Source organism: Hylobates moloch, unplaced genomic scaffold (genome assembly GCF_009828535.3).
Source record: "Hylobates moloch isolate HMO894 unplaced genomic scaffold, HMol_V3 SCAFFOLD_11, whole genome shotgun sequence".
Taxonomy (NCBI): Eukaryota; Metazoa; Chordata; class Mammalia; order Primates; family Hylobatidae; genus Hylobates; species Hylobates moloch.
The window spans coordinates 42,954,963-42,978,644 of NW_026652286.1; the positions used below are offsets into that span (position 1 = coordinate 42,954,963).

The 23,682-nt window shown below is 43.3% G+C and overlaps 1 protein-coding gene across 4 annotated transcripts; it reads right to left on the bottom strand.

Moving 5' to 3' along the window:
- Window positions 1–351: 351 nt before the first annotated feature.
- Window positions 352–19,073, bottom strand: LOC116477364 (olfactory receptor 51E1). 4 transcript variants are annotated; one of them, XM_058446866.1, is made up of 3 exons: window positions 19,014–19,073; window positions 16,279–16,370; window positions 2,365–3,360 (listed from the first exon to the last, which is right to left on the bottom strand). In XM_058446866.1, exons 2-3 carry the CDS (start codon window positions 16,354–16,356, stop codon window positions 2,365–2,367), a joined length of 1,074 nt encoding a protein of 357 aa, XP_058302849.1. In that variant the 5' UTR covers window positions 16,357–16,370; window positions 19,014–19,073. The 4 variants fall into 4 exon arrangements, with proteins under 4 accessions (XP_032023967.1, XP_058302849.1, XP_058302847.1 ...); XM_058446864.1 differs by having other exon boundaries at window positions 18,942–19,062; XM_058446865.1 differs by lacking the exon at window positions 19,014–19,073 and adding an exon at window positions 18,843–18,918.
- Between the last annotated feature and the right edge of the window lie 4,609 nt (window positions 19,074–23,682).

Sequence of the window (23,682 nt, forward strand, 5' to 3'; positions counted from 1 at the left end):
TCCATGAGGGAGAAGAGACAATAATGTAAGTTTCCTAAGAAGTTGGGATGGAAGTGATCCAAAGCAAACTAATAGAAACCTATATGAGACACAGCTTGATGTTATAATGATTAATAAGGACTTTGTGATAATTATGCTAGCGTAAGGAAATAGTTCCTTCTTTGATAAATTTGTATCTCTTATGTAGGTATAAATATACCTCTTATGTAAGCATAAAGGATGAAGAGCAGACTTTTCTGAGCCCTTCAGTTTTCAGTTATTATTTCCTTTAGTTTTCAATCTGTTTATTCAACAACTATGAAATTAGTGTTTTATTTACAAGGCTAGAATGCTTTAAGAACAACAAAATCATTTTCAGAGACTTGACACAATAGTACTTTATTTTTCACTTATCCAACTGCCTGGTACAAATACAAGTGGGAGTTGCAAATGACAGAGGTTTGGCTCTGCACAGTTTTTTTAGGAATCCAGGCTTCTGGTGATTTATTCTGTGTAACACATAGCTTCCCAAGTCACATTTAATGTCAACATGAAAGGCTGCACATAGGAGGGTTTTATGAGCCAGGTATGGAAGTGGCACATGTCACTTCCAATCACATTGGAAGTAATGGCTAGAATTTAATAATACTCAACTCAAAGAAGGCTGGAAAATTGCCTAGCTATGTGTTCAGGACGGAAGGAATCAGGTTTGGTGAAAAATAACCGGTATCAAGCATAAGCACTATTATGTTCTGGGCACTTTGCTGGGGGATTCAATGATGAGCAAAGAGCAGTCAATGATGAACAGAGATGACATTCAATAATAAACAGTGCCCTCATGGGCTTACAGTCCAGCAGCAAATACAAGTATTAAATAGGCATTTCCAAACATGATATCCATTACAAAAGGGGATGAAAGCGTGTTATAGGGATCCATATCAGTGAACCTGAGGATTGAAAAATAAAATGAATCTTACCACATATATGATCACATGTTTTAGTACTTGTAATTTGAGTTTCTTGGTTAAGACTGTTGTCATATCCTGTTGAAGATGAAACCTATTAACCCTTGGTAATAGCCCCTCAGAAGCAAAAATGCCTGATTCCCATGCCTAAGTCAGATCGCTTTCCTGGTCTCAAAGTCCCTATTCCATACTACACAAAGCCCCAAATAAAGCATGGCCCTGAAGATTCCCTCACTTTCCAGCTACGAGTCACATTCAAAAGGCCAATGTTATCTTCAACATCTGCCATTCCATCATTCCCATCATAACTGGTGGCTCCCTAACCTCGCTGCCTATCAGAATCACCTATGGAACTTTTAAAAATAAGTAACTTGCTATAAGCCCTATGCCAGACTTTCCGAATAAGAATCTTCCATAATGGTGAACCTAGAAATCACTTCTCCTTCCAAGACACAGGTAATTGGCAATTGGACCAGGACAATAAGCAATAGCTAGTGGGATTAAAGCCACGAGTTCTGCTGCCAGGAAATTCCTAAATACAACACTGGATGGTGAGAAGAAATTAAATACCTCCTCTAGAAAACGTAAGACTCTGGAAATCTCTAACCCACTATCCTGTTGGTCTCTCTAACAGTTCTTCCACATCATATGAGATTGGGCATGAAGTCTTTTTTTTTTTTAATTTTTATACTTGTATGACCCCATTTAATTCACTGATCCCCACTGAACATCAATTTTCCCATGGCTACAATGAGGGTATTAATAATATATTTGCCTAAGTAAAGGGTTGATAAGAAAATTAAATAGGAAAAACAGTGTCCATACGCTGTGAAAACTCTCAGAACAGAGTGTGTCAACTTTCTTTAACGTAGGTAAATGTACTTTTTTCAAGGCTTTACTTCCAATCTTCCCCTTAAGTGCTAGTGTCCAGAGGAAAAATTATTTCTTCTCTGTAGAAGTCATTTTGAAGACAGTCTTTTTCTGAGATCCAATGCAGTTGGGAGTTCTGAAGAGGAAGTTATAGTTTTAAGCTAGATTATCTCATTTTATTATATTCTGTGTTTATTTTTCTTTTGCCATGCTTAGGCCTTTGGCAAATGTTCTCTAGATGTACCATTCTTATCTCAGAATGCTGTAAACCATCAGTAGAAGCAGTTTAGATTTGGACTGCATGGTAAAATGAAAGGTAATAACCCTCCAACCACAACCTAGTCAGGGTATTAATAATTATATGTAGCAAGAAAACAAAGAAGAAAATAATATTGAAAAAATGGAAATTCCCCAACCAGTTTCATATTTGAAGGATCTGAGTTGTATTTTTATTAAGGAAATTTTTTTTCTGAATACTGTCTTCTAAAATGTTGACATTAAAATCTGAATCAGAGGACTCTGAATGGAAAAGAAGTTTGATCAATGACACCTAGGGCTCTGAAGCGTGTGTGGCCACATGGAAAAGTCGAAGGATGCGCTGTCGAATCCCCTTTGTCTTCACTCCATAGACAATTGGGTTGAGCACAGGAGGAACCAGCAGATAGATATTGGCCAAGATGATGGGCAGGAGAGAGTCACGCCGCTTGCTAAAGCGATGTACCATAGACAATCCAATGAAAGGTACATAGAATATGAACACAGCACACACATGAGAGACACAAGTGCCAAATGCCTTGGCCTGGGCTTCACGTGTCAAGCCCAACACAGTCTTAAGAATAAGCAGATATGAGAAGGAGATGAGAAGTGAGTCCAGGCCAATGGCAGAGATGATGACAATAAGGCCATAGACAACATTGACCCGGATGTCATCACAGGCCAGCTTCATGACATCTTGGTGTAGGCAGTAGGAATGGGAAAGGATATTGGAGCGGCAGAAGGGCAGCTGCTTGATGAAGACAGGAAGGGGTGCCATCAGTGCAGCCCCCCGCACCACAGCAGCCACACCAATTTTGGTGACACGAGGCAATGTAAGCACTGTGGCATGGCGCAGTGGGTGACAGATGGCCACATAGCGGTCAAAGGCCATGGCCAGCAGCACTGTGGATTCCATGCCAGATAAGGAGTGGATGGCAAACATCTGTAGCAGACAAGCATCAAACTGGATCGTAGTGGAATTGAACCAGAAGATGGCCAGCATTTTGGGCATGGATGAGGTGGAGATGAGGATGTCAATGCCTGAAAGCATGCAAAGAAATATATACATGGGCTCATGCAGGCTGTGCTCAGTCCGCACAATGTAGATGATTGTCAAGTTACCTAGCACAGCAATAAGGTAGAGGGAGCACAATGGGAAGGCCAACCAGAACTGAGCCTCTTCCAAACCAGGGAGGCCTATTAGGATGAAGTATGTAGCACTGGATTCATTGCCATTGGGATCCACCATCATGAAGAAGCTGAACTGTGACCAGCACCAGGCAGGTAGAGGCTGGAATGCAAAGATAAGCCATTGTCAGATCCATAAGAATCCCAATACCTAACACCTCACTCTATCCTGACATCCTGTTCTCTAACTCAAACTCTAATTCCATTTCTTATGCAAATTCTAATCATTTTCTAAATGCAATCTCACATAATCTGACATAATTCAAGAACCAGACACAAGTTCATCCAGTCCTACTTACTAACCCCATCTGTATTGTTAATCCTGACAGCAAGTGAAAGACTAAGACAAAAATTTTAAGCATATTCCAAATCATTTAGTTCTCCAAAGAAAGGCTACTGGCTGAATATAAAAGAATCTTAGGTGATAAAAATATCTCACCATTTCCTCTATCCTAGCTTACCTTTATGCTTCCCTATGCTTAATAGTAACTGCAATTCTAAGCATATCATTAGACTATCTTTAAGAAAAAATTCCAGTCCAAGTGTAACAACACTAGTAGTAACAGATTAATACTGAAACCTAACCCTATCATTAATCTAATGATCTCCCCAATTCTAGATTTAACCGTAACTTAATATTTGACCTTTTAATAACCATTTCAATCTTAAAGATTGAATTGATGATATTCAAGTCACAATTCATATTCTATTTTATTATGACAAACCGTAATCCAATAAAAAACTGACCCTAAATTAATCCTGAACTCTAACTCTATGTTACCTTCTTGTCCAAATGACCACCCAAAGCTTCACACTTGTTCAGACTACTCAGTTTATTTCAAATAAAGAATGATGGCTATAGTGGATACCATTGGTGTCCCAGCCAGACCCCATTCATAAAGCCAATGTAACCATCTCCCATCTGCACTGAGCATTGAGTGCTAAGGGCTCACAGCTCCCCTTCTTTCCAGAGGATTGTCCTTGGTCAAATGGGAGGCACCTCACTCAGGAGGGTTACACTGTGCCCCCATGATGCACATCTAGAGGCCAGTGGCTGCCTGACATAAGGGGTACCAAAGGCAAGCCCCATTGCCTCTGGGTGCAACAAACACTTTGATGCAATTTGTACTTCAGAGCTTCCCAAGGAACCAGCCTGAGGCTTGTCTCCAGCTGAGACCACAGCCCTGCTTAGCTTTCTTCCCCTGCCCTACCAGGATTCCCTCCTTCTTCTTCTCATGGCCATGTACTCCCTCAATATGTCATTTGGACAAGAACCCCCACCTCAGGTTCTGCTTCTAGGAGACCCGCCCAATCTAAGCAAGTGAGATTGATACAACTAGAATAATAACCCTGAGGGGTGATGGCATTAGAAGCACTGGAGGCGTAATCAATCCTATAGCAGAATTCAGTCTGCAAATGAACTGAATCTGACTATAAAAATGATTTGATATTACTGAGGTGGAAAATGTCAGACTTGGGTCATCTCAGATCGTATGTCTCTGTTAAGAGTGAACTGATTCCCTCCCTCCCTCCCTTTCTTTCCTCCATCTACAAATATTCATGTGTTCCTACTACAGAGTAGCCCTTATCTGAAATGCTTGAAACCACATTTTTTTTTATTTTGGGATTTTTTTTTATTTTGGAATATTTGCATTATACATACCCAGCTCAGCATCCCTAATGCAAAAATCCAAAATTTGAAATGCTCCAGTGAGCATTCTCTTTGAGCATCATGTTGGTGCTCCAAAAGTTTCAGATTTTGGAGCATTTCAGATTTTGGATGTTTGGATTAGGGAGACTCAACTTGTATTTATTAGATCATGTTTATTGTAGTTTTTACACAGATTTGGCCCTGGAATGTTTGAGAGCTGGGGTAGGGGTTTCTGCATGGGTTACCAGAAAGCGGCTGAGTGTAAGTCAGAGTTCATGGCCAGTATCAGCAGAGGTCCCGTGGGCTCAGGTTGTGTCACAAATCTTTGTACCAGCATCAAGCGGTCACCCAGAGGTTTCCTCAGACCAGACAGAAATTAGTGGGAAAACAATGGGAGCATGAATAGTAGAACAGAGGGTGAGAGAGTTTAATTCAATCTGCTGGGAAGGGAAGGTTTAAGGCAGAGAAACCATATTTAACCTAGAACTTCAGGCAAAGGGCCGAAGTCATCAACATCCCCTCTCGTTGCTGCAGCTTCTCTGCAGCATGTGGCACCAGGAGCAGTTTCCTGCTTCTTAGAGCTTCTCCCTCTCCTTCCTGCTGTTCCTCGGCTCTCTCTAATCACTAATTATTGGTTTCGTTTCTGGATCTTCACTCTTCTCTCCAAAATTATATCTTCAGTGCTCTTCCTGTTCTATATTCTCTTCCTGGGCCATCTCATCCCCTTCAGTAAATCCATTTTTGTTGTATAAACAATTGATCCCCAAACCTATTTAATGAACCCTGAATTCTCTTTTGCAATCCAGGTTCATAATTCTGAAGACTTACTAAAAGGGTTCACCTGATCGTCTTTCAAGCACATCAAACTCTCCATGTTCAAAAAACAAACTTTTTCAGAGGGAGTATTATATAGCCATTGAAACCATGATCCTTGAAATCAATGCATCAATCATTCTAAACCCAGTCTAAAATCTCTAGACCTGTGTGATCTGGGGTAAATCATTTAACCTTTCTAAGCCTCAGCATCCTCATCATTAAAATGATTATAATAGTCCCTGGATAATAGGGGGTCAATGTGAAGATTAAATGAGATGATAAATGTAAAGCACTTAACACAATACCTCACACATAGTAAGTATGCAAAAAATAATATCTGTTGCTGTTAACCATTTTCCTCCAGTGTTTCTTTTTTTCTGTTATGGTGGCCTGAACCATCATACAAGCGAGGTTCTCTGATCCTGACTGCCACGTCTCTAGGGTAACCTTCCTCATCCACAAAGTCCCAACAATCTAACCAGATGAAACCAGCTCGCTCCCTATTATTTGTAAAAATACCCTTGAAACTCCATATTGGTTCTAGAATAAAGACTAAACTTCTTATGACGTGGCTAAAGGTCTGTCTTTCATCACCCGGGCCTGGGTTCCTCCCTCACCACTCCTCACCATGATCCCTATGATCTAGCCACATTGGAGTTCATGCTATTTGACAAATATAGCCTTGATTCCCATGACTCTGTGTCTTTCTATCTTTTTTTACTTCTCATCCCCTTGTCAAGAAAAACTGTTCCTCCCAAATCTTCCTCCTTGACTTCCCGCACTCATTGTTTGCATCCTGGCTTACTGTCTCTCTCCTATACTACTTTTCCTAAGCCTCTTTTACCTAGGCATAATTAAATGTTTACTGTTCTGTGCTCAAAGAGAACACTATTTAGGTCTTTTTAAAGTATTTACCCTCTTGATAATAGTAACTATAATTAGTGCTATATTTTCCCCTGAATTATGAGCTCCTGAACACCAGGAACCTTATTATATTTATTAATTGTTTAGTTAATGTTTTTGGAAGATGAAAATGAGTTTTATCAACAGGAGAGTTTCTTAGTATACATCTCATGAGGGTAACACAGCCAAGGGCATAGTTAAGACTGCCTGTTATCTGTACTAGAGAGAATTTTGAGAAGGATGAGATAATGTTTGGAAGGTCAGTGCAATTTTAATTTTGTAAAAACAATCTTTAGGGTCAAACAGAAAAGTCCTTTCTTACCCAAGGAGCCAGAGGGCCACAGAAATATATATTAAAAAAAACAGAGCAGCTGCAAGGTCTTGGTCCTAATAAATGCAAAGTGGACATGCAGCACAATTTGTGCCTAAGAGCAGGATAGACCTAAGAACCCTCACCTGGAAACACTGGCAAGAAGGTTCTGGTACTGCAGAAGGTCAGATATCCATGCTATCCATCAGTTTTACATGAACAGATATGGCAGAGCAGGTTGATACTCAGGATTAAAAAAATGTGCTGTCTTAGGGAACATACTGGGAAAGAACTGGCTGGGCATATGCAACACTATTGCCTCTGAAGGTAGAGTGATATGGTAAGCAGAATCCTGGGGCTTAGAACACAAGTCTTGGTGCTAAATAAATGCAGTGAATGATAATAACTGCAAAGTGCTGCTGTGAAATTGTATGAGATAAGGAATGTCTAAAGGAATTGTAAAAACCAAATCAGAGTACACATAGTGCATTGTTTTCCACAAAAATGGGCAACAAGGTCTCTGAAAATGCATGAAATTTCATATACTTTTCAATTCCCCAAGTTTGTCACCTTAATCACCACTCGGCCTCTATGTACACACTCATACACACACATATTTACTAGCAGTCAATTTCTCACAATAGCAAGACTGGGCACTGATACAAAGATACCAGAAATCAACAAAAGGAAGATTCAGCTGGCCTGGGAGGGAGGTGCCTAGGCAGTATAAAATGGGCGGCTATCGCTGGAGCTAAAATATCAGCCTGGACCCCAGAAGACTACAGCAGGAGAGAAATGAACGGATGGAGAAGGAGCCAGCCAGAGAGCTCAAGTGCTACTGTTCAGACTGGCCAGCCCTGAAGCGTCCCGATGTTCAACAGTCCCTCCACGAGACAGGCAGAGGGACCAGATGACTTCCAGATGGCCGTCCAGCTTGAGCAGCTGTTAGTAATTAAAACTCAATGAGATGGTTTTGAGCTGTGGAGGAAGTTAGAACTAAATTATTTTTAAAATAAGGCACAATCAAGAAGAAATAAACTAACAAAGCATTTTTCTTTCTTTTTTAGAAAGCCCACACACTGCTCTAATCCCCAAGGAATAGCCCTGTGCTGAGATTTTCTGTGAATAAGTTGAACTATCTTAGCAAGTTCCAGGAATGTTTCTTCAGGAACTATGAAGGACATCTTAGCCTTTTCTCAGGAATAGGGGAACAGGAGCTCCCAGCTGTAAAGACTGGAAATCCACGTGGAGGCCTTCAGTCCTCTTCCTTCCTTCCCCCAGGGCTTCAGAACTCTGTCTCCTAATGCCAGCCCAGCCCCACTCACCAGCCAATCCTCACATTCTTCCCTAGAACTCCTTCTCATAGACCCGTGAAAAAGCAGTCAGAGAGATAGACCAGACAGCAGGAGAGAAATGAAGGGATGGAGAGGGAGCCAGCCAGAGGGCCCAAGTGCCACCCTTCAGACTGGCCAGCCCTGAAGCATCCCAATGTTCCATAGTCCCTCCACGAGACAGGCAGAGGGACCAGATGACTTCCAGATGGCCTTCTAGCTTGAGCAGCTGTTAGTAATTAGAACTCAGTGAGCTGGTACTCCAAAGGTGTACCATTAGCCTATTAGCCCTATCTCTTCTGACCCAAGAGAACAATGAGGTCATCTTTAACCCTGATTTTGTTGTTTTTATAATATGAACATAGATTATTGAGCACCTACAAAATGACAGAAACTATACAGTGCCATCTGTATAAATATTATCTCTAATCTGGGAACAGCTCTGCAGAAGGTGAGGGTGTTTAATTCAATCTGCTGGGAAGGGAAAGTTTAAGGCAGAGAAACCAGATTTAACCTAGAACTTCAGGCAAAGGGGCCAAAGTCATCAACATCCTTCTCGCTGCACCATAGATCCTCTCTATATTATGGGTGAGTACTGTGGATCCTTTCTATATTATGGGTGAGAAAACTGAGGCTCGAAGACGTTAAATAACATAACCAAAGTTTAACAGGTTACTGGCAATGCAGAAACTTAACCTAGATAGTCTCATACCAAGGCCTATACAGTTTCCCTCATTCTGGGCTGCCTTTAATTTTGCTGCACCTTCTGAAAGCTAATAAAATCCACCCAAAGGGCAAGGTATAAGAAGGGCTTGGTAAGTAGCACAGCTGCCCTGGGTATACTCTTAGAAGGGAAACCAAGAGGGCTGCAAAGAAGACTCTTCTGCACTGGAACTTGGGGCACTCACCTCCTCTTTCAGCCCTAACTCCAAAGGCTGTGACACGGATAGGCCCCACAATGGAGATTAAAAGGCTTGTCCTCTACCAAGTATTTCCTTATTATCTAATTAGAGCCTCTCATCCACCTGTCAAGCAGATATCATTAATCCTATTTGACAGATAAGGATGTTGGGGGTTAGTTAGAGCCCTCAATGCTAAATCCATTGCTTTACAATATGCCAAGCTACTGCCCTGCTCCTCTCCATCTCCTTAAGAAGGGACTTTGCTTTGTAAGCACTATTTCAATATTAATCTCTCAGGAATCCAACACTGAGGACCCATGAGTCCAGGGGCCCCTCTTGGACTCAGGACACATGACCAGCTCTCCCCACTTAGGTTCAGTGTGGAAGGAGAACAAGGAGGAGATTCATTGTCACTGTCATTATCTGGGCTAAACACACAGAATGTTTCATGCCCAGAGCAATGGAGTGGGGGCCTCTGGCGCTGCTGTCGGCCTCTGGGAATATTTAGAAAAGAATGTCCTTGGGGAGAAGCCCAGACATACCTGGGAGCCTCTGGCTCCTCTTCCCAGGCACAGAGAGGGAAGGCAGACCTCAGGGGCAATGCTGTGGCTGGCAAGGACTGGATGAGCTTGTCACTTGATTCTTAAATAGAGTCCCTTCCCTAAAACTTAGTGAGGGTAGTAGCCCCAGAATTACTTCCATTCAAATTATCTGCACCCACTGTGCCCCACACCTTGCTTGTATTTAATAAAGCAGATGAACCCTTGCAAGGTGTTGGCTACTCTTCTTAAAATGGCCAAGATGAAAATGGAAAGACGAGAGAGAGCAATTTCTAACTCCCAGAAAGCAAAGTGAGCCCTCACCCCACCCTGCTCACTCAAGTCAGCCTGACCACCTAAAATCACCCCTAGGCAGAGTTCCTAGAGTTCAGGTCTCTGCTCCTCCACTTCCTGAGTAGGACCAGGTAAGTGTTCTAAAGATCTGCAAAGCTGTGCCTAGTTACCAGTTCCCTTTAGAGCTACTCTGGCTGCAAGCAAATGTAAGGCAAGGGAAATGCCCAAAGTGGGATTTTGATCAGTGTAGTCATTTTTTCAACAATCATTGATGGACTTCTGTGCCAGACTCCGCTAAGTACCAGAGATATCGTTCCAGCCTTCCAAGGATGGGGAGAAATTGAGACGAATATGCAGCCATCACGGCACATTATGATAAATTCTGGGACAAGGGTAAGCAAAAGAGCCTCAGAAGCAAAGACAACAATAGCTCGGCAAGCTTTTTAGGCTCCAAGGGCTTCCCTGAGGAGGTGACATTTAAGCCATGGCAGCGGGACCTGCTGCAGGCAGGTAATGGGGCAGCAGCACAGGCAGTTAATGGGGCGGGGCACAGCAGCATTCAGTTAGACAACAAAAACATATTGAGAGTCAAAAACTAGAGATGAAACAGTAGATAAATCAGACAAGATGATGGCTTTTATGGAGCTCATATAACATGAGGCCAATAATGAGAAGTAAACAAATAAAATTTCAGATGAAGATAAGGGCACGAAAGAAAGACAGAGTGATAGGACAGAGGAAGATGGGTGCAGGACACTCATACTGGAAACAGGAGTCAGTAAAGGCCTCTCTTAAGGATGTGACATGTGATGACAAAACACTAGCCATTCTAAGATCCAGGGAAAGTGCATTCCAACCGTGGGAGACAGCAAGAGAAAAGGGTCCCCCGGCAAGAATGATATTGGGGGATTCATGGAATAAAAGGAAGGTCAAGGTGGCCAGAGCATCAAGAGCACAAGAGAGTTTGAGAAGATGAGATGAGAGGAGGGCAAGGACCTCATCAGGTAACAGGGTCCTGCAGGGTATGGCAAGGAGCTTTGGTTTAATTCTGAGTGACTTGGGGGAATTTCAGCAACAGACCTGATCTAGTTTGTTTTTAAAAATACATCCTGGGCCAGGCGCGGTGGCTCACACTTGTAATCCCAGCACTTTGGGAGGCCGAGGGGGGCGGATCACGAGGTCAGGAGATCGAGACCATGGTGAAACCCCATCTCTACTAAAAATACAAAAAAAAATTAGCCGGGCGTGGTGGCGGGCGCCTGTAGTCCCAGCTACTTGGAGAGGCTGAGGCAGGAGAATGGCGTGAACCCGGGAGGCGGAGCTTGCAGTGAGCCGAGACTGCACCACTGCACTCCAGCCTGGGCGACAGAGCGAGACTCCATCTCAAAAAAATAAATAAATAAAATAAAAAAATAAAAAATAAAAAATAAAAATACATCCTGGCTAATACAAAGAGCCAGAGAGAAAAAGAACAGACCTTGTTTGGAAAGCTGAAACTGACTTAGTGTTTCTAGGGTAAAGAGTACAAGGCAAGGGGTGCTGCCATGTGGACACTAATCTACTTTTTAAATGGGCTGAAGACTGAATCCTGATCCTAAACACAGACCAAGCTGAGATCGGAGCCCCAGGAAGATTACTAAGTCCCAGTCTCAGCCACAGCCTGACTCCTGATGTACAGCATCGAATGAGCCCAACCTCACTCAGAGCCCCACTTCCACCCCAGCTGCAGCCTCACCCTCAGTCATAGACTGAGCTTCAACCACGTTCACCTGTTCACACACCAAACCCCAACCCAACCCCAGTGCAGCCCCAGTCTAACCCCAGCCCAGCCTGTCATCTGTCCTCATTCACATCAGCCCCTGCCAGCCTCTAGATGGGTATACTAGTAAACTAATCACTGAAAAACTGCTTGAAAACTACCCTTGGGCTACCTGCAACACCCACATGCTTCTGTTCATCACACAAACATAGAGATCACTAAGGCTGCCTGTCCTTTGAGTCAGGGGCTTCCTACACGTCTCACACTTCTGGTTCTTCACAGCCTGGCTTCTCATGCACTCAGCAAGTCTAACAGGAGACCCCTAGCTGCAAGTAACCCATGCACCTGGAGATGCCCCTGGCCTCCTGCACTCACCTCAACTGTATGGAAGGAACGTGTGACCGCCTTTGTCCAGTCTTCCTCCAGAAGAGATCTGGCAGGCTGCACTGAAATACAGCCTCTCTGTCTCCGCCTACTCCCTTGGACCTCCCTGGTCAGGGTTATTTATTCTCTGCCTTACCCCCTCCCTCCTTCTGCTTCTTCCTGCAGGGTGGGGCAGAATGCTGTCCAAAGGGTACATCAGCAGGTACCCCTCACTAGCCCACTGTGGTTCTGGACTGCTTCTCAGCTTCTGTGCCCTGGGAGGATATGCCTGGGGGTATGGGGAGGAGAGGCAATGGGGAAAGGGGTCTCTAGAGTCCTCCCCTGATGGGCTGCTGGGATCCTCATGCCAACTCCCAATGTGAAGTTAGATAGGGAAAGTGAATAGAAAAAAGCTAGAAGAAACTCATTAGTGTAGTCTTCATGACGGTCTTTATCCAAGTCTCTTCTCAGGTTTATCAAACTCAAACAGGAGAATGGCAAAGGAAGTTTGCAGAGACACTCCACGGTTAAGTGTCAGCCCGCTTCCATCCTGAAGTGTTCTTTCTGTCCTGCCTTCTCTCCTTTGGGGGACACTGTTTAGGTCCTTGCTGAGCGTGGAATTCACTGGGTCCATCCTCCTCTTCCCAAAGCCCTAGGGCTACATCTTTTTTCGTCTCCCAGGCTCTGGTCCCTGTGTCTGGCTAACTTATAACCAAGGTCCCCAGGGACAGTGCCTCTGCCATCCACTCTCTGGCCTTGGATTACTGAACTTCTGGCTGAGGACAGAGAACCTGGTTTCTTTAACCTTCCCTACCCCCAACACCAGCCACGTAAGACCAGTGACATCTGGTTTCTCTCTTAACGGCAAAAATAGTCAGAGAACATTTTAGAGAGTTAGAGAACAATTTGAATGTAAAACTAAATACCTTGTATTTTGAAATAAGTAAAAACTACATCTATAAATAGAACAACATGATTTTTAGTTGGTCTCCCCTTATTTTTTACTGATCAGTTTCACAACTGTAAGTTTTAAATTCAGAACACAGGACATGCTAAATCAAGCTATGCTAAAATAGATAATGGCAAATCAGACCATTCTAACTAGACCACATCAAAATTACTGGTGACAAGAGTTTCTGGTGCCTACAGAGCATGCAGCCTGACACTTGCTATCAGAACCCTGGAGCCATCTCTGCTGCCTCCATTAACCTCATTAACTTAGACATGGCAAAGACTTTAAAAAATACCAAAGGGACTTCTACTTCCATCCAATACGGAGTAACAGTGAGACATGTGGAAGGACAGTGAGACATGAGACAAGGTGAATAATGAGGTGAACTCTAGTTTTTTCAGCTTCCTGCCTTAAGGGAGTTTCCACAGGGCAACAGAAGGGAGACTGACTGGCTTCCCCTCCACCCTTGCTTTCCTAGAGGGATTAGGAGAAACTCTCTATGACCAAGGCTTTTTTTTTTTTGAGACAGAGTCTCGCTCTGTCACCAGGCTGGAGTGCAGTGGTGTGATCTCGGCTCACTGCAACCTCTGCCTCCCGGGTTCAAGTGATTCTCCTGCCTCAGCCTCCCAACTAGCCGGGACTACAGGCACGCGCCACCACACCCGGCTAATTGTTGTATTTTTAGTAGAGATGGGGAACCGAGGCTTTTTATATATGCTTGGCAGACAAGCCAAAAAGGGAAGGGAGAGGTGAGGATACCATGACCTGCTACTGAGGCAGGAGGGCAGGGTTTAGGGAGGCCAGTGCCTCAGATAGCAGAGGCAGGAAAGGTAGGAAGAGGTAACAAAAGCCCTTGAAATCCTTGTGTTCAGGATGAAGAAGCTGTGGTCTGGCCTGTGAAAAGGTGAAGCAAGGAAGCACCATGTTTCCTTTCATTCCCACAGACTGAGCTGTCACCCAGGCTGACCCCAGGCCGAGAAACTGGGCATCTTAGAGTCATGTCACTCAACTTTGGAAATTATTTCTGCTGCTCACAGCCAGAATTCTTCAATCTCCCTCCTCCATTCCAAGATATATACAGACACCACACATCAATCAATGCTCAGAAATACAGATGCTGTTCCCACTTTTGTGTCACATACACACCCAACACACAAAGAAAGTTTGCCTTAAAACATATATACCAGACATGCACGAAAATACTATCAGTACCAACAATATGCACACAGAATTCAGACATACATTTCATCGACTTACAACTGATAACACATATACCACACAAAATGGTTTTACATCACAAATATTATGCACAGTAGACATATGCCCAAACACGCTGAAAGATACAGACATCCCAATACTACACATTCCACACACTCATGCACCACATTCACATATTACAAATATGAAGAAAAGATAGAGGCAGCATTCTTACCAGATACACATAAAGGTACTGCCCACCATACAGATACAGACACCAGCATTCTCACGTAGACACATATCATATACCAACTAACAGATACCACAGAAATACAAATGCACAATCAGAGACACGACTCATGAAACATACACATGCCAGGACATAGCTACCACACTCACCAGGACACAGCCAGTACGTATTCCATGGGTGCACCCTCTCTCTCACATATATGCACACTGAAAAGCACATGTGTCCACATAAACACACCCACACCTTCACACCCACAACCAGAATACATGGCACTCTTATGGACAAATAGTCGTATAGAGCCACACAGATGCAAATTGGCAGATTTGTGAAATCTTCCAACACACCCTCCTGCATACAGAAACTTCCACATTGCATGTGAGCTGCCTCTTGTCTTGTTGCTGTCTCTCCAGTTACTATTCCCCAAATACCTTCATTAACCCCTGATTATGGCTGGGTAACCACTTTAGGGTCTTTGCAATAACTTTTATATAGTCCATGCAAATTCACCAACATGGGCACATGGGGGCGAGAACATTAAAATCATACTTCAAGACTGGAATGAACCATGAGGTGTGATCTTTACAGCCTCCCATGTCAAAATTAGATGTATTTTCTAGCTGAGAGAGAAGGAGAAGGCAAGACCACCATGGTAGAGGGACTAGTGCAGTCATTCTCCAGGATGTCCAGACAGGGTCATAAGTTCAGTACTGACACATTCCTGGAGACAGAATACATGATCTACTTAAATTGCTGGAAGAAGACAGCACAATAGGTTTGATGCTTTAATCACCAAGGCATTCAATAGGATCCTAATATTCCCATCTTCCGTAGTGTAGTAGAAGTGAGACACTAAGGTGTCTCACTTGCCACCTTGTGAGAACATACGGAGGACCCTTGAACGGATCTCTTTGGTCTTGGCTCCATAGACAAGGGGGTTGACTACGGGTGGTAGCAGCAAGTAGGTATTAGCCATAACCACATGGAGCAGGGAGGTGGGACCACCCAGCCTATGCACCCCCGAGAGCCCAATGAGGGGTACATAGAAGACCAGAACAGCACAGAGGTGGGAGATGCAGGTGTTGAAAGCCTTGAGTGCTGCCCCACAAGAGGACAGCTCCAAAACGGCCCGCGGGATGAGGATATATGAGAAGCCAATGAAGAGAGAGTCCGCACCCATGACTGAGAGGATGATGAAGAGTCCATAAACTACATTGACCCTGGTATCAGTACAGGACAGCTTCATAATATCTTGGTGCAGACAGAAGGAGTGTGTGACTATGTGTTCGGCAGTAGGACAACCGCTTCTGGATGAAGGGCAGTGGGAAGAAGAATACAAACCCCCTGGTCAGGGAAGCTAGTCCAATCTTGGCCACAGTACACCCTGTCAGCACAGAAGCATGGCGCAATGGGTGGCAAATGGCCACAAAGCGGTCAAAAGCCATGGCCAGCAGGACAGCTGACTCCATGGCTGACAGAGCATGGATGAGAAACATCTTGGCCAGGCAAATGTTGAACTCAATCTCCTGGATGCCCATCAGGAAAAGACTGGCCATCTCGGGCATGGTGATAGAGGAGAGGACTAGGTCAATGGTGGAAAGCATGGCCAGGAAGAGGTACATGGGCTCATGCAGATGCCTCTCCACACGAATGATGAGGACAATGGTCAGGTTACTCAGGGTGGCCAAGGCATACATAAAACACAGTGGGAAAGCCAGCCAAAGGTGTATGGTAGGCCCCAGGCCAGGGATACCCACCAGAAGGAAGTATGCTGGGTGGACCAGAGTTCCATTTGAAGTGGCTATGACAGGGACCAAGAGCTGGGGCTTCTGCATCCCAAATCCAGGGTCTAGGAAAGGGAAAAGTAGAAACATTATTTAGTTGTGGCTCAGAGGACAGAAAGGACTAATGAGGAGAAGGCACTGGAGTGGTGACAGTAACAAACAGGACTAAGTCATCCCAGTAATTCTGAACCCTAGTCTCTCTCTGCCCTGATTCTCCTTATATACAACTTCCTGGACACCTTGAGCTTTACCCTGACCCTCCAAGGTCCCAGTGCTGCACAAGCAGATTCTATTACTGTCCCATGAATCTCAGTGTGTGAAGACCCACTCATAAAACATGTAAGACAGTCCTGCATCTTCAGAGCTGATGTTGCTGCCCAGGGCACTGCTCTTAGCCTTTTCCCATCAGAGCAGACTTGTAGGATTGCTCAGAATGGTCCACATTGACCAGCTCTTCTGATGTATGCTGGGGTTAGGGTGGGTCTGGGTTCAGATTTAGAGGCTCAGTCTATAGCTGCCTTTAAGACCTTCTATAATCTAATTTAAGATAGGGAGCAGGGGCTCAGTCTGGGATGAGATTTCAAGAGATGTTTGTGTTTAGGCCTGAATACCGTTTCTCAAACTTTCCTGATAGAAACATCTAAAATAATTGAAAACACCATCCCTCCAAGTCCTGCTCCAGGCCCAGAAAATCAGAATGGCCAGGGCAGGGTTTTGGAAATCTTTTTAAAAAACAATAAGCCCCGCCGGGCACAGTGGCTCACGCCTGTAATCCCAGCACTTTGGGAGGCCGAGGTGGGCAGACCACAAGGTCAGGGGTTCAAGACCAGCCAGGCCAACACGGTGAAACCCTGCCTCTATTAAAAATGCAAAAGTTAGCCGGGCATGGTGGAGCACACCTGTAATCCTAGCTACTCAGGAGGCTGAGGCAGGAGAATCGTTTGAACCTGGGCGGCAGAGGCTGCAGTGAACCGAGATCACCCCCACTGCATTCCAGCCTGGGTGACAGAGCAAGACTCCAACTCAAAAAACAAAACAAAACAAACAAACAAAAAACAATAAGCCCCTTTCCCCTAGGAAATTTGTGCTTTAAATCAGAGAACCTTGGGGAAAATTGTTCTGGTGTTCTTGGGGGCAGGGAGGTGAATGAAGAGTGACTATCATTTCCATTTCCAGCTCCCAAACAAACAATAAACAGCATCTGCCATCAGGATCTCTCAAGCCCCAGGTGAGAGTCAGTCCCAGCTTGTGCTCAGCAAGAGGAGCACGTCATGGAAATCAGATGCAGCTGAGATATGAACAGAAAATCAGCCAGTGCTGCTGCTGTTACTCCACAGTGTTCACAGGCACACCCCTCCCTCCACCTACTCTCCCTGGTGATCACACAATGTCCCAGGCTCACCTTCTTTCTCTCCACAGACCACACTGTTCTAAGCCTGTGTACTGAGATTCAGCCATATAACCTACCACCTCCTTGATATTTCTACCTGGATAGCCTATGGGCCTCCCACTCATCTTGCCTCTAACAGGGACCCCTTCCAAACCTGTTCCTGATCTCAGAGAATTCTACTGCCCAGGACCCACATCACCCAAGTCAAGGCAGCTGGTCTCATCTTGACCCCTCTTCTCTTTCACCCCCACATGCAATTCAGCTTTTCCAATTAATTATTGGGGCTGTTCCTCTTACTTAATACACCTCCTCCCAACTTCATTATATTATCCACTCTGCCCTGATTATAAAAGGAGCCTTCCAACTTACCTCTCTGCCTCCAAACCTAGTCTATTCCAAACCACCTTCCACACCACTGCCATCTAAACAGCAAAACTGGACACCTCGGGCTCCTGCTGAGCAAGTTAGGAGTGATTCCCATAGCCTTCCAGATAAAGTGAGAACTAGTAACTCCACAGTACGCAGACAAGGCCCTTCACAGTGTTCCTCTAACTCCACTTTCCAGCCCAGCTTCAGTTTCCTTCTTCATCACCAATCACCACCAACACCACCACCACCACAACACACACGTGCACATACACACACACGTACACACTCACGCACATTTTTTCCTGGTAAAGTAATTCCCCTGCCTTGCTTAAGTGAAGAGTAGGAGGCAGGAACTGAGGAGTCCTGTCCTGGGACAAAGGATAGGCAAAGCTTGGAGTGGGTCTCACAGGCTTGAAGAAATTCCTTTGTGTAGGAACAAGGTCCAGGAACGGGGCTACTGTGATCTGGAAAAGGTGTACACTGGAAGACCTCTCCAAGCAGCCAAGCTGACTGATCAAATCCCGGCTTCCTTATGCAATGAGCCTTCTGTGCCTGTCTCTGCAGACCTTCCCGTTGCCTCACCTCCCTGGGCTGAGCCTGGGACGCTCACCACCAATGCTTCCCCAGCACATGGAGGCCGCCCAATTATAGCTTCTCTGGGGCCCCTCGGGAGTGTGTGGAGTGATGGAGAGTGAACGAGTAGGGTCTCCCTGGCACTGACGCTCTGCTCAGACGCCCAAGGAAAGCTGAGCTCTGACTCCTGCCCAAAGGGACTGACCTCTGTCACTATCCCTCTGAGCCCAGCTCAAGAGACTAGAGGGAGGCTGTGTCGCGGGGTGGAAAAGAGAAGAGGAATAACGGGGCTGGAAGAGAGGACCTGCTGGAATGGAGGGGTGGGCACTCAGCAGAAAGCACGCAGGGATACCAGCGCTCCGAACACAGTAACTACCCAAGGGGGTCGAAGCCGTGTCAGGGACTCTTGCTTCTTCATGCTGCCACCTTGTGGTCGCATAAGGGATCTGCAGCCTCGTGGCCGTCCCTGAGCAACGGCTCTGAGGATGATGCCTTTAAGAACCAAGGACCCACCTGACTCTAGCATCTGAGCTCTTTCCACTGCTCTACGCTGCCCCTTAGCTCTCCCTGTCACCCTCTCAAGCCCACCCTTTCTTCCTTGGGTCGCTAATCATAGATGTCCTGTCCCTCCAGAAATGAGACCGTGTGGCATATTTGTTTGAACATGGGGCTCTAGAAGGAAACAGACTTGCGTCCACCCATTTATTAATAGTATGACTACTATAAGCATTTAATGTGAAAGCATTTAATGTGAAAAACAAAATGAGATACTAGCAAGTCTCCAGTGAATGTTTGTGTTCATTATTATTAGTCAAAACAAATGGAAGAGCCAAGGACGTAGGAAATCCAGTAGACAGTGCCACAAAAGAGAGAGGAAAAAATATATTGATAAGGAAGATTGGTCAGCAGTTCAGAAAGCTGCTGAGAGCTCAAGCAGTGAAAAGACTGAAATCAAAGGTCACTGGCTACCTGGATAACAGGGTGGGGGATGGAATCTTGAATGCAGCAGTGTGAGGAGGAGTTTGTTAGGAAGAGATGAAGAGAGTAGATGTAGACAACCCTTTTAAGATATTTGCACATGAACAGAAGAGTGAAATGGACAATACTGGGAGGATTTATAGCTCCACACAGATTTTAAAATGTATATTTTGGAACTAGAAGAGACTAAATGTCAACAGGATGGAGTTGGCAGAGAGGCTGCTTGTCCTTTAGTCCACACATTACTGGTAGCTATGGCCCAGGAAGACAATCTGTCTTCCCCCTCTATATAGTAACTATGAGTAATCTTACTTTGTCCAATAGCTTTCATCACCCAAGCAGGCCAGACCAATCTCCTAAACTCCAAATATGGTAAAGTCTATTGGACATAGGTGTCCTTCAGGCACCTCAAACTCAACACCTAACTCATTATTTCTAAGCCCATTGATTTCATTATCAACTAAGCTCATCATCTCTGGTCTTCAATCTGGACCCCGCTCCCTGTCTGTTTTATGTTCCACGTCATATAAATCACTCTGTTGGCCATGTCAAAAATTTAGAAGTCATCATCCCTGCCTTCTCCCCATCTCTCTCTCACCTTCCTCTCCAACCACATCCAATCAGTCACCGAGTTCTCTTTATTTTATCTACTAGATATCTATTTTGTCAGTCTGATTATCTTTCTCCATCTTTTTTTGCCTTTTCTCCATTCCAAGCCAAGATAATCTTTTGCCTAGATCATCAGAATAACTTGTTCACTGGTCAGACTCACTGAAGAACTTTCCTACCAATCTGTTGTCTATGCTGTGGCCGGTGTGATCTTCCAAACACAAATCAGTTGATGGCAATTCTCCACTGCCTTTAAAATGAACAGTTGAATTCCCCATTGCCTGTAGAATGAACACACTCCTGAACCCAACTCATAGGAACTCCATAAGCCATCTCAGTGCAACTCTCCATCCCCATCTCCAACCATTTTACCTCCCTTTTTGCATACATAAGTCCTATTGGACCCAAAATATTTCCACGTCTTCAATGTGCCATGCTGTCTCTCACCCTTCAGCCTTCACCTATATTTTTCCCCTGGTAAAAACACTCATCCCATTCCCAGTTTTAATTCTTAGCCTTTTCTGTTTAAACACCCTTGCTTAGAAAGACTTTTCTTGACCCCTAATCTTGGCGGGACCTCTTTACCCTTTTTCTCCTTGTTTTACTGATAGCATTTAACGTTGTGATATTATTTTTCATACTTATGAACATATCTTTGTATCTTTGTAGGGAGGGTGGACACTAATGTGTATGTATAAAAGGGAACGTGTACAGAGTCCTCTTCTATCCACTCTTAAGGCAGAAATTATTGGTCTTGTTGATCTGCACTCATACCTCACAACTCTATTACTTCAACTGAGGCATGTTTAATGGGTAGGCCCCATAAATTATTACTAATATTAATAACATTACGTACCTAGCTGGCGTAATTTCCACAGGCACTTTTCAAGCATTCATTTTTTTTCTCTTTTTACAGTATTAAGAATAGATCTTATTAAGGTGACCCACAGTATGATTTTAAATATAATAGTTTTCCTGTACTTATATTTCAATATTTTTTGAAGGAAAGAAGGGAGGAAAAATCACTCAATGTAAATGGAATGTTAAAAGGTCCAATGGATAATGGAGAGCTTTGGCCAAACATATACTCATGGCTTTGGAGGTCCTAAAAGATATGAACTTGCCTAATTCGACAGCCCCATCTCATGACACCTCAACTCTCCCTCAATATGGCCCTGCACTGGCATCCTTCTAGTTCCTTAAATAAAGTTCTCTATCTGTATACCTTCTTCCAAGCATTTGCTCAAATGCTTGTTTTATCTGGAATGGTCAACCTCTTTGTTTCCCTCCTCTAAAAACTAACATTTATTTAAATTCTGTTTTAGGTGCTATTTCTATAAGAAGCTCTTTCCTGTATGACGTTTTCTTGTTTCTATAGTATCCAAATTTCATTTTCAGATGACCAATGCCATTGTTTTTTGTTATGAGATAATGATATGTGTGTCACACACAAATCCCTACAACCTCCCATAAAAAAAAAGAGTGTAATTGTACCTAAAGATAAAAATGATTCCTTGTGTTAATAACCTGTTATAAAGCAAGAAAAAGAAACACGGTATGAGAATTAGAAAATGAAATTAGTCATTATTTGTAGATTAGTGATTGTATAAGTAGAAAATCCAAAAGACTCTATTGATAAGTTATTAGAAATGAGTATGTAAAGATTGCTGAATACAAGGTCAACTTACAAAATTCCACTGTATTTCTTTACAAAATTTTTTAAGCATTTACAATAACAGAAAAATCAGATGTCTAAGAGTAAATCTAACAAAGAATGTAGAGGAATTTCTGCACAGAAAACAACAAAGCATCCTTAAAAGAAACTGAAGAAGACATAAATAAATGGAAGAAAACACTATTCTTTTTAATTGGAAAACTCGATAATGTGAAGAATCTAATTAGCCCCCAAATTTTTCCATAGAATCAATACAATCCCAATAATATCCTAATTGGTGATTGTGTAAAATTTGGTAAGCTTGATTAAAATATACATAAAAATGTAAATTGCCAAAATTGGCCACGAAACTCTAGAAGAATAGGACAAAGTGAGATTTTATATACTAAATATCAAAAATTTAAAAACTATAGTAATTATGCATATGTGGTATTTGTTCAGGGATAGACAATTGAGTCAATGAATGGAAATAAAATTTCAGAAGCATGCCCACTCATACACAGCCAGTTGCTAAATGACAAAGGTAATTCTGTGAGGCAATCAGAAAAGGAGAATTTTTTTTATTAAATGATACTACAATAACTGAATATCCATACGGAAAAAATAAAATTTGAACCCTAAATTCACACTACTTATAAGAATTAATTCTTTGTGGTTTGCATATATAAGTACAAAAGGCAAACCAAGTAGCCTTCCTGAGGTAATATAAAAGAATATTTTCATGACCTCAAGTAAAGATTGACTTCTTAATGCAGTTAATTCATCCATGAATATTTATTGCGTGCCTAATATGACAGGTACTCTTCTAAGTGATGGAAACACTTTAATGAACAGAACAGACAAAATCTCCTGCTTTTGTGGAGCTTACATGCCAGCCAGTATGACTTAGCTTTCCTCTGTAGGTATATCTGTCTAGATGCATACCAGATAGTTTTTTTTTCACTTGCAGTTTATAAATTTCATCAGGAATTATCTAGAAATAGATCTTTTATTTTATAAATAAGTGAGCATGGCGTATCTCCAAATGCTAGCGAAGATGCAGAGAAACAACCTCTAATGCATTGCAGGTGAGAATGTAAAATGGCACAACTACTCTGGAAAATAGTTTGGTAGTTTTTTTTATTAAATTTTAAGTTCTGGGATACATGCGCAGAACATGCAGGTTTGTTACATAGGTATACATGTTCCATGGTGGCTTGCTGCATCCATCAACCATTATCTAGATTTTAAGTCCCACATGCATTAGGTATTTGTCCTAATGTTTTCCCTCCCCTTCACCCTCGCCCACTGACATGCCCGGGTGAATGATGTTCCCCTCCCTGTGTCCATGTGTTCCCATTGTTCAACTGCCACTTATGAGTGAGAATATGCAGTGTTTGGTTTTCTGTTCCTATGTTTGCTGAGAATGATGGTTTCCAGCTTCATCCATGTCCCTGCAAAGGACATGAACTCATTCTTTTTTATGGCTGCATAGTATTCAATGGTGTACATGTGCCATATTTTCTTTATCCAGTCTATCATTGATGGGCATTTGGGTTGGTTCCAAGTGTTTGCTATTGTGAACAGCACTGCAATAAACATACGTGTACATGTGTCTTTACAGTAGAATGATTTATCATTCTTTGGGTATATACCCAGTAATGAGATTGCTGAGTCAAATGGTATTTCTGGTTCTAGATCCTTAAGGAATGGCCACACTGTCTTCTACAATGGTTAAACTAATTTACACTCCCATCAACAATGTAAAAGTGTTCCACATCCTCTCCAGCATCTATTGTTTCCT

Bases quoted from the DNA above. Each gene is read 5' to 3' on its own strand.
- LOC116477364 (XM_058446866.1), bottom strand. From the start codon at position 16,356: ATGCAGAAGCCCCAGCTCTTGGTCCCTGTCATAGCCACTTCAAATGGA. The intron at 3,361-16,278 runs GTGGGTATCCCT...TTTGCATTCCAG, and splicing joins ACCCAGCATACTTCCTTCTG to CCTCTACCTGCCTGGTGCTG.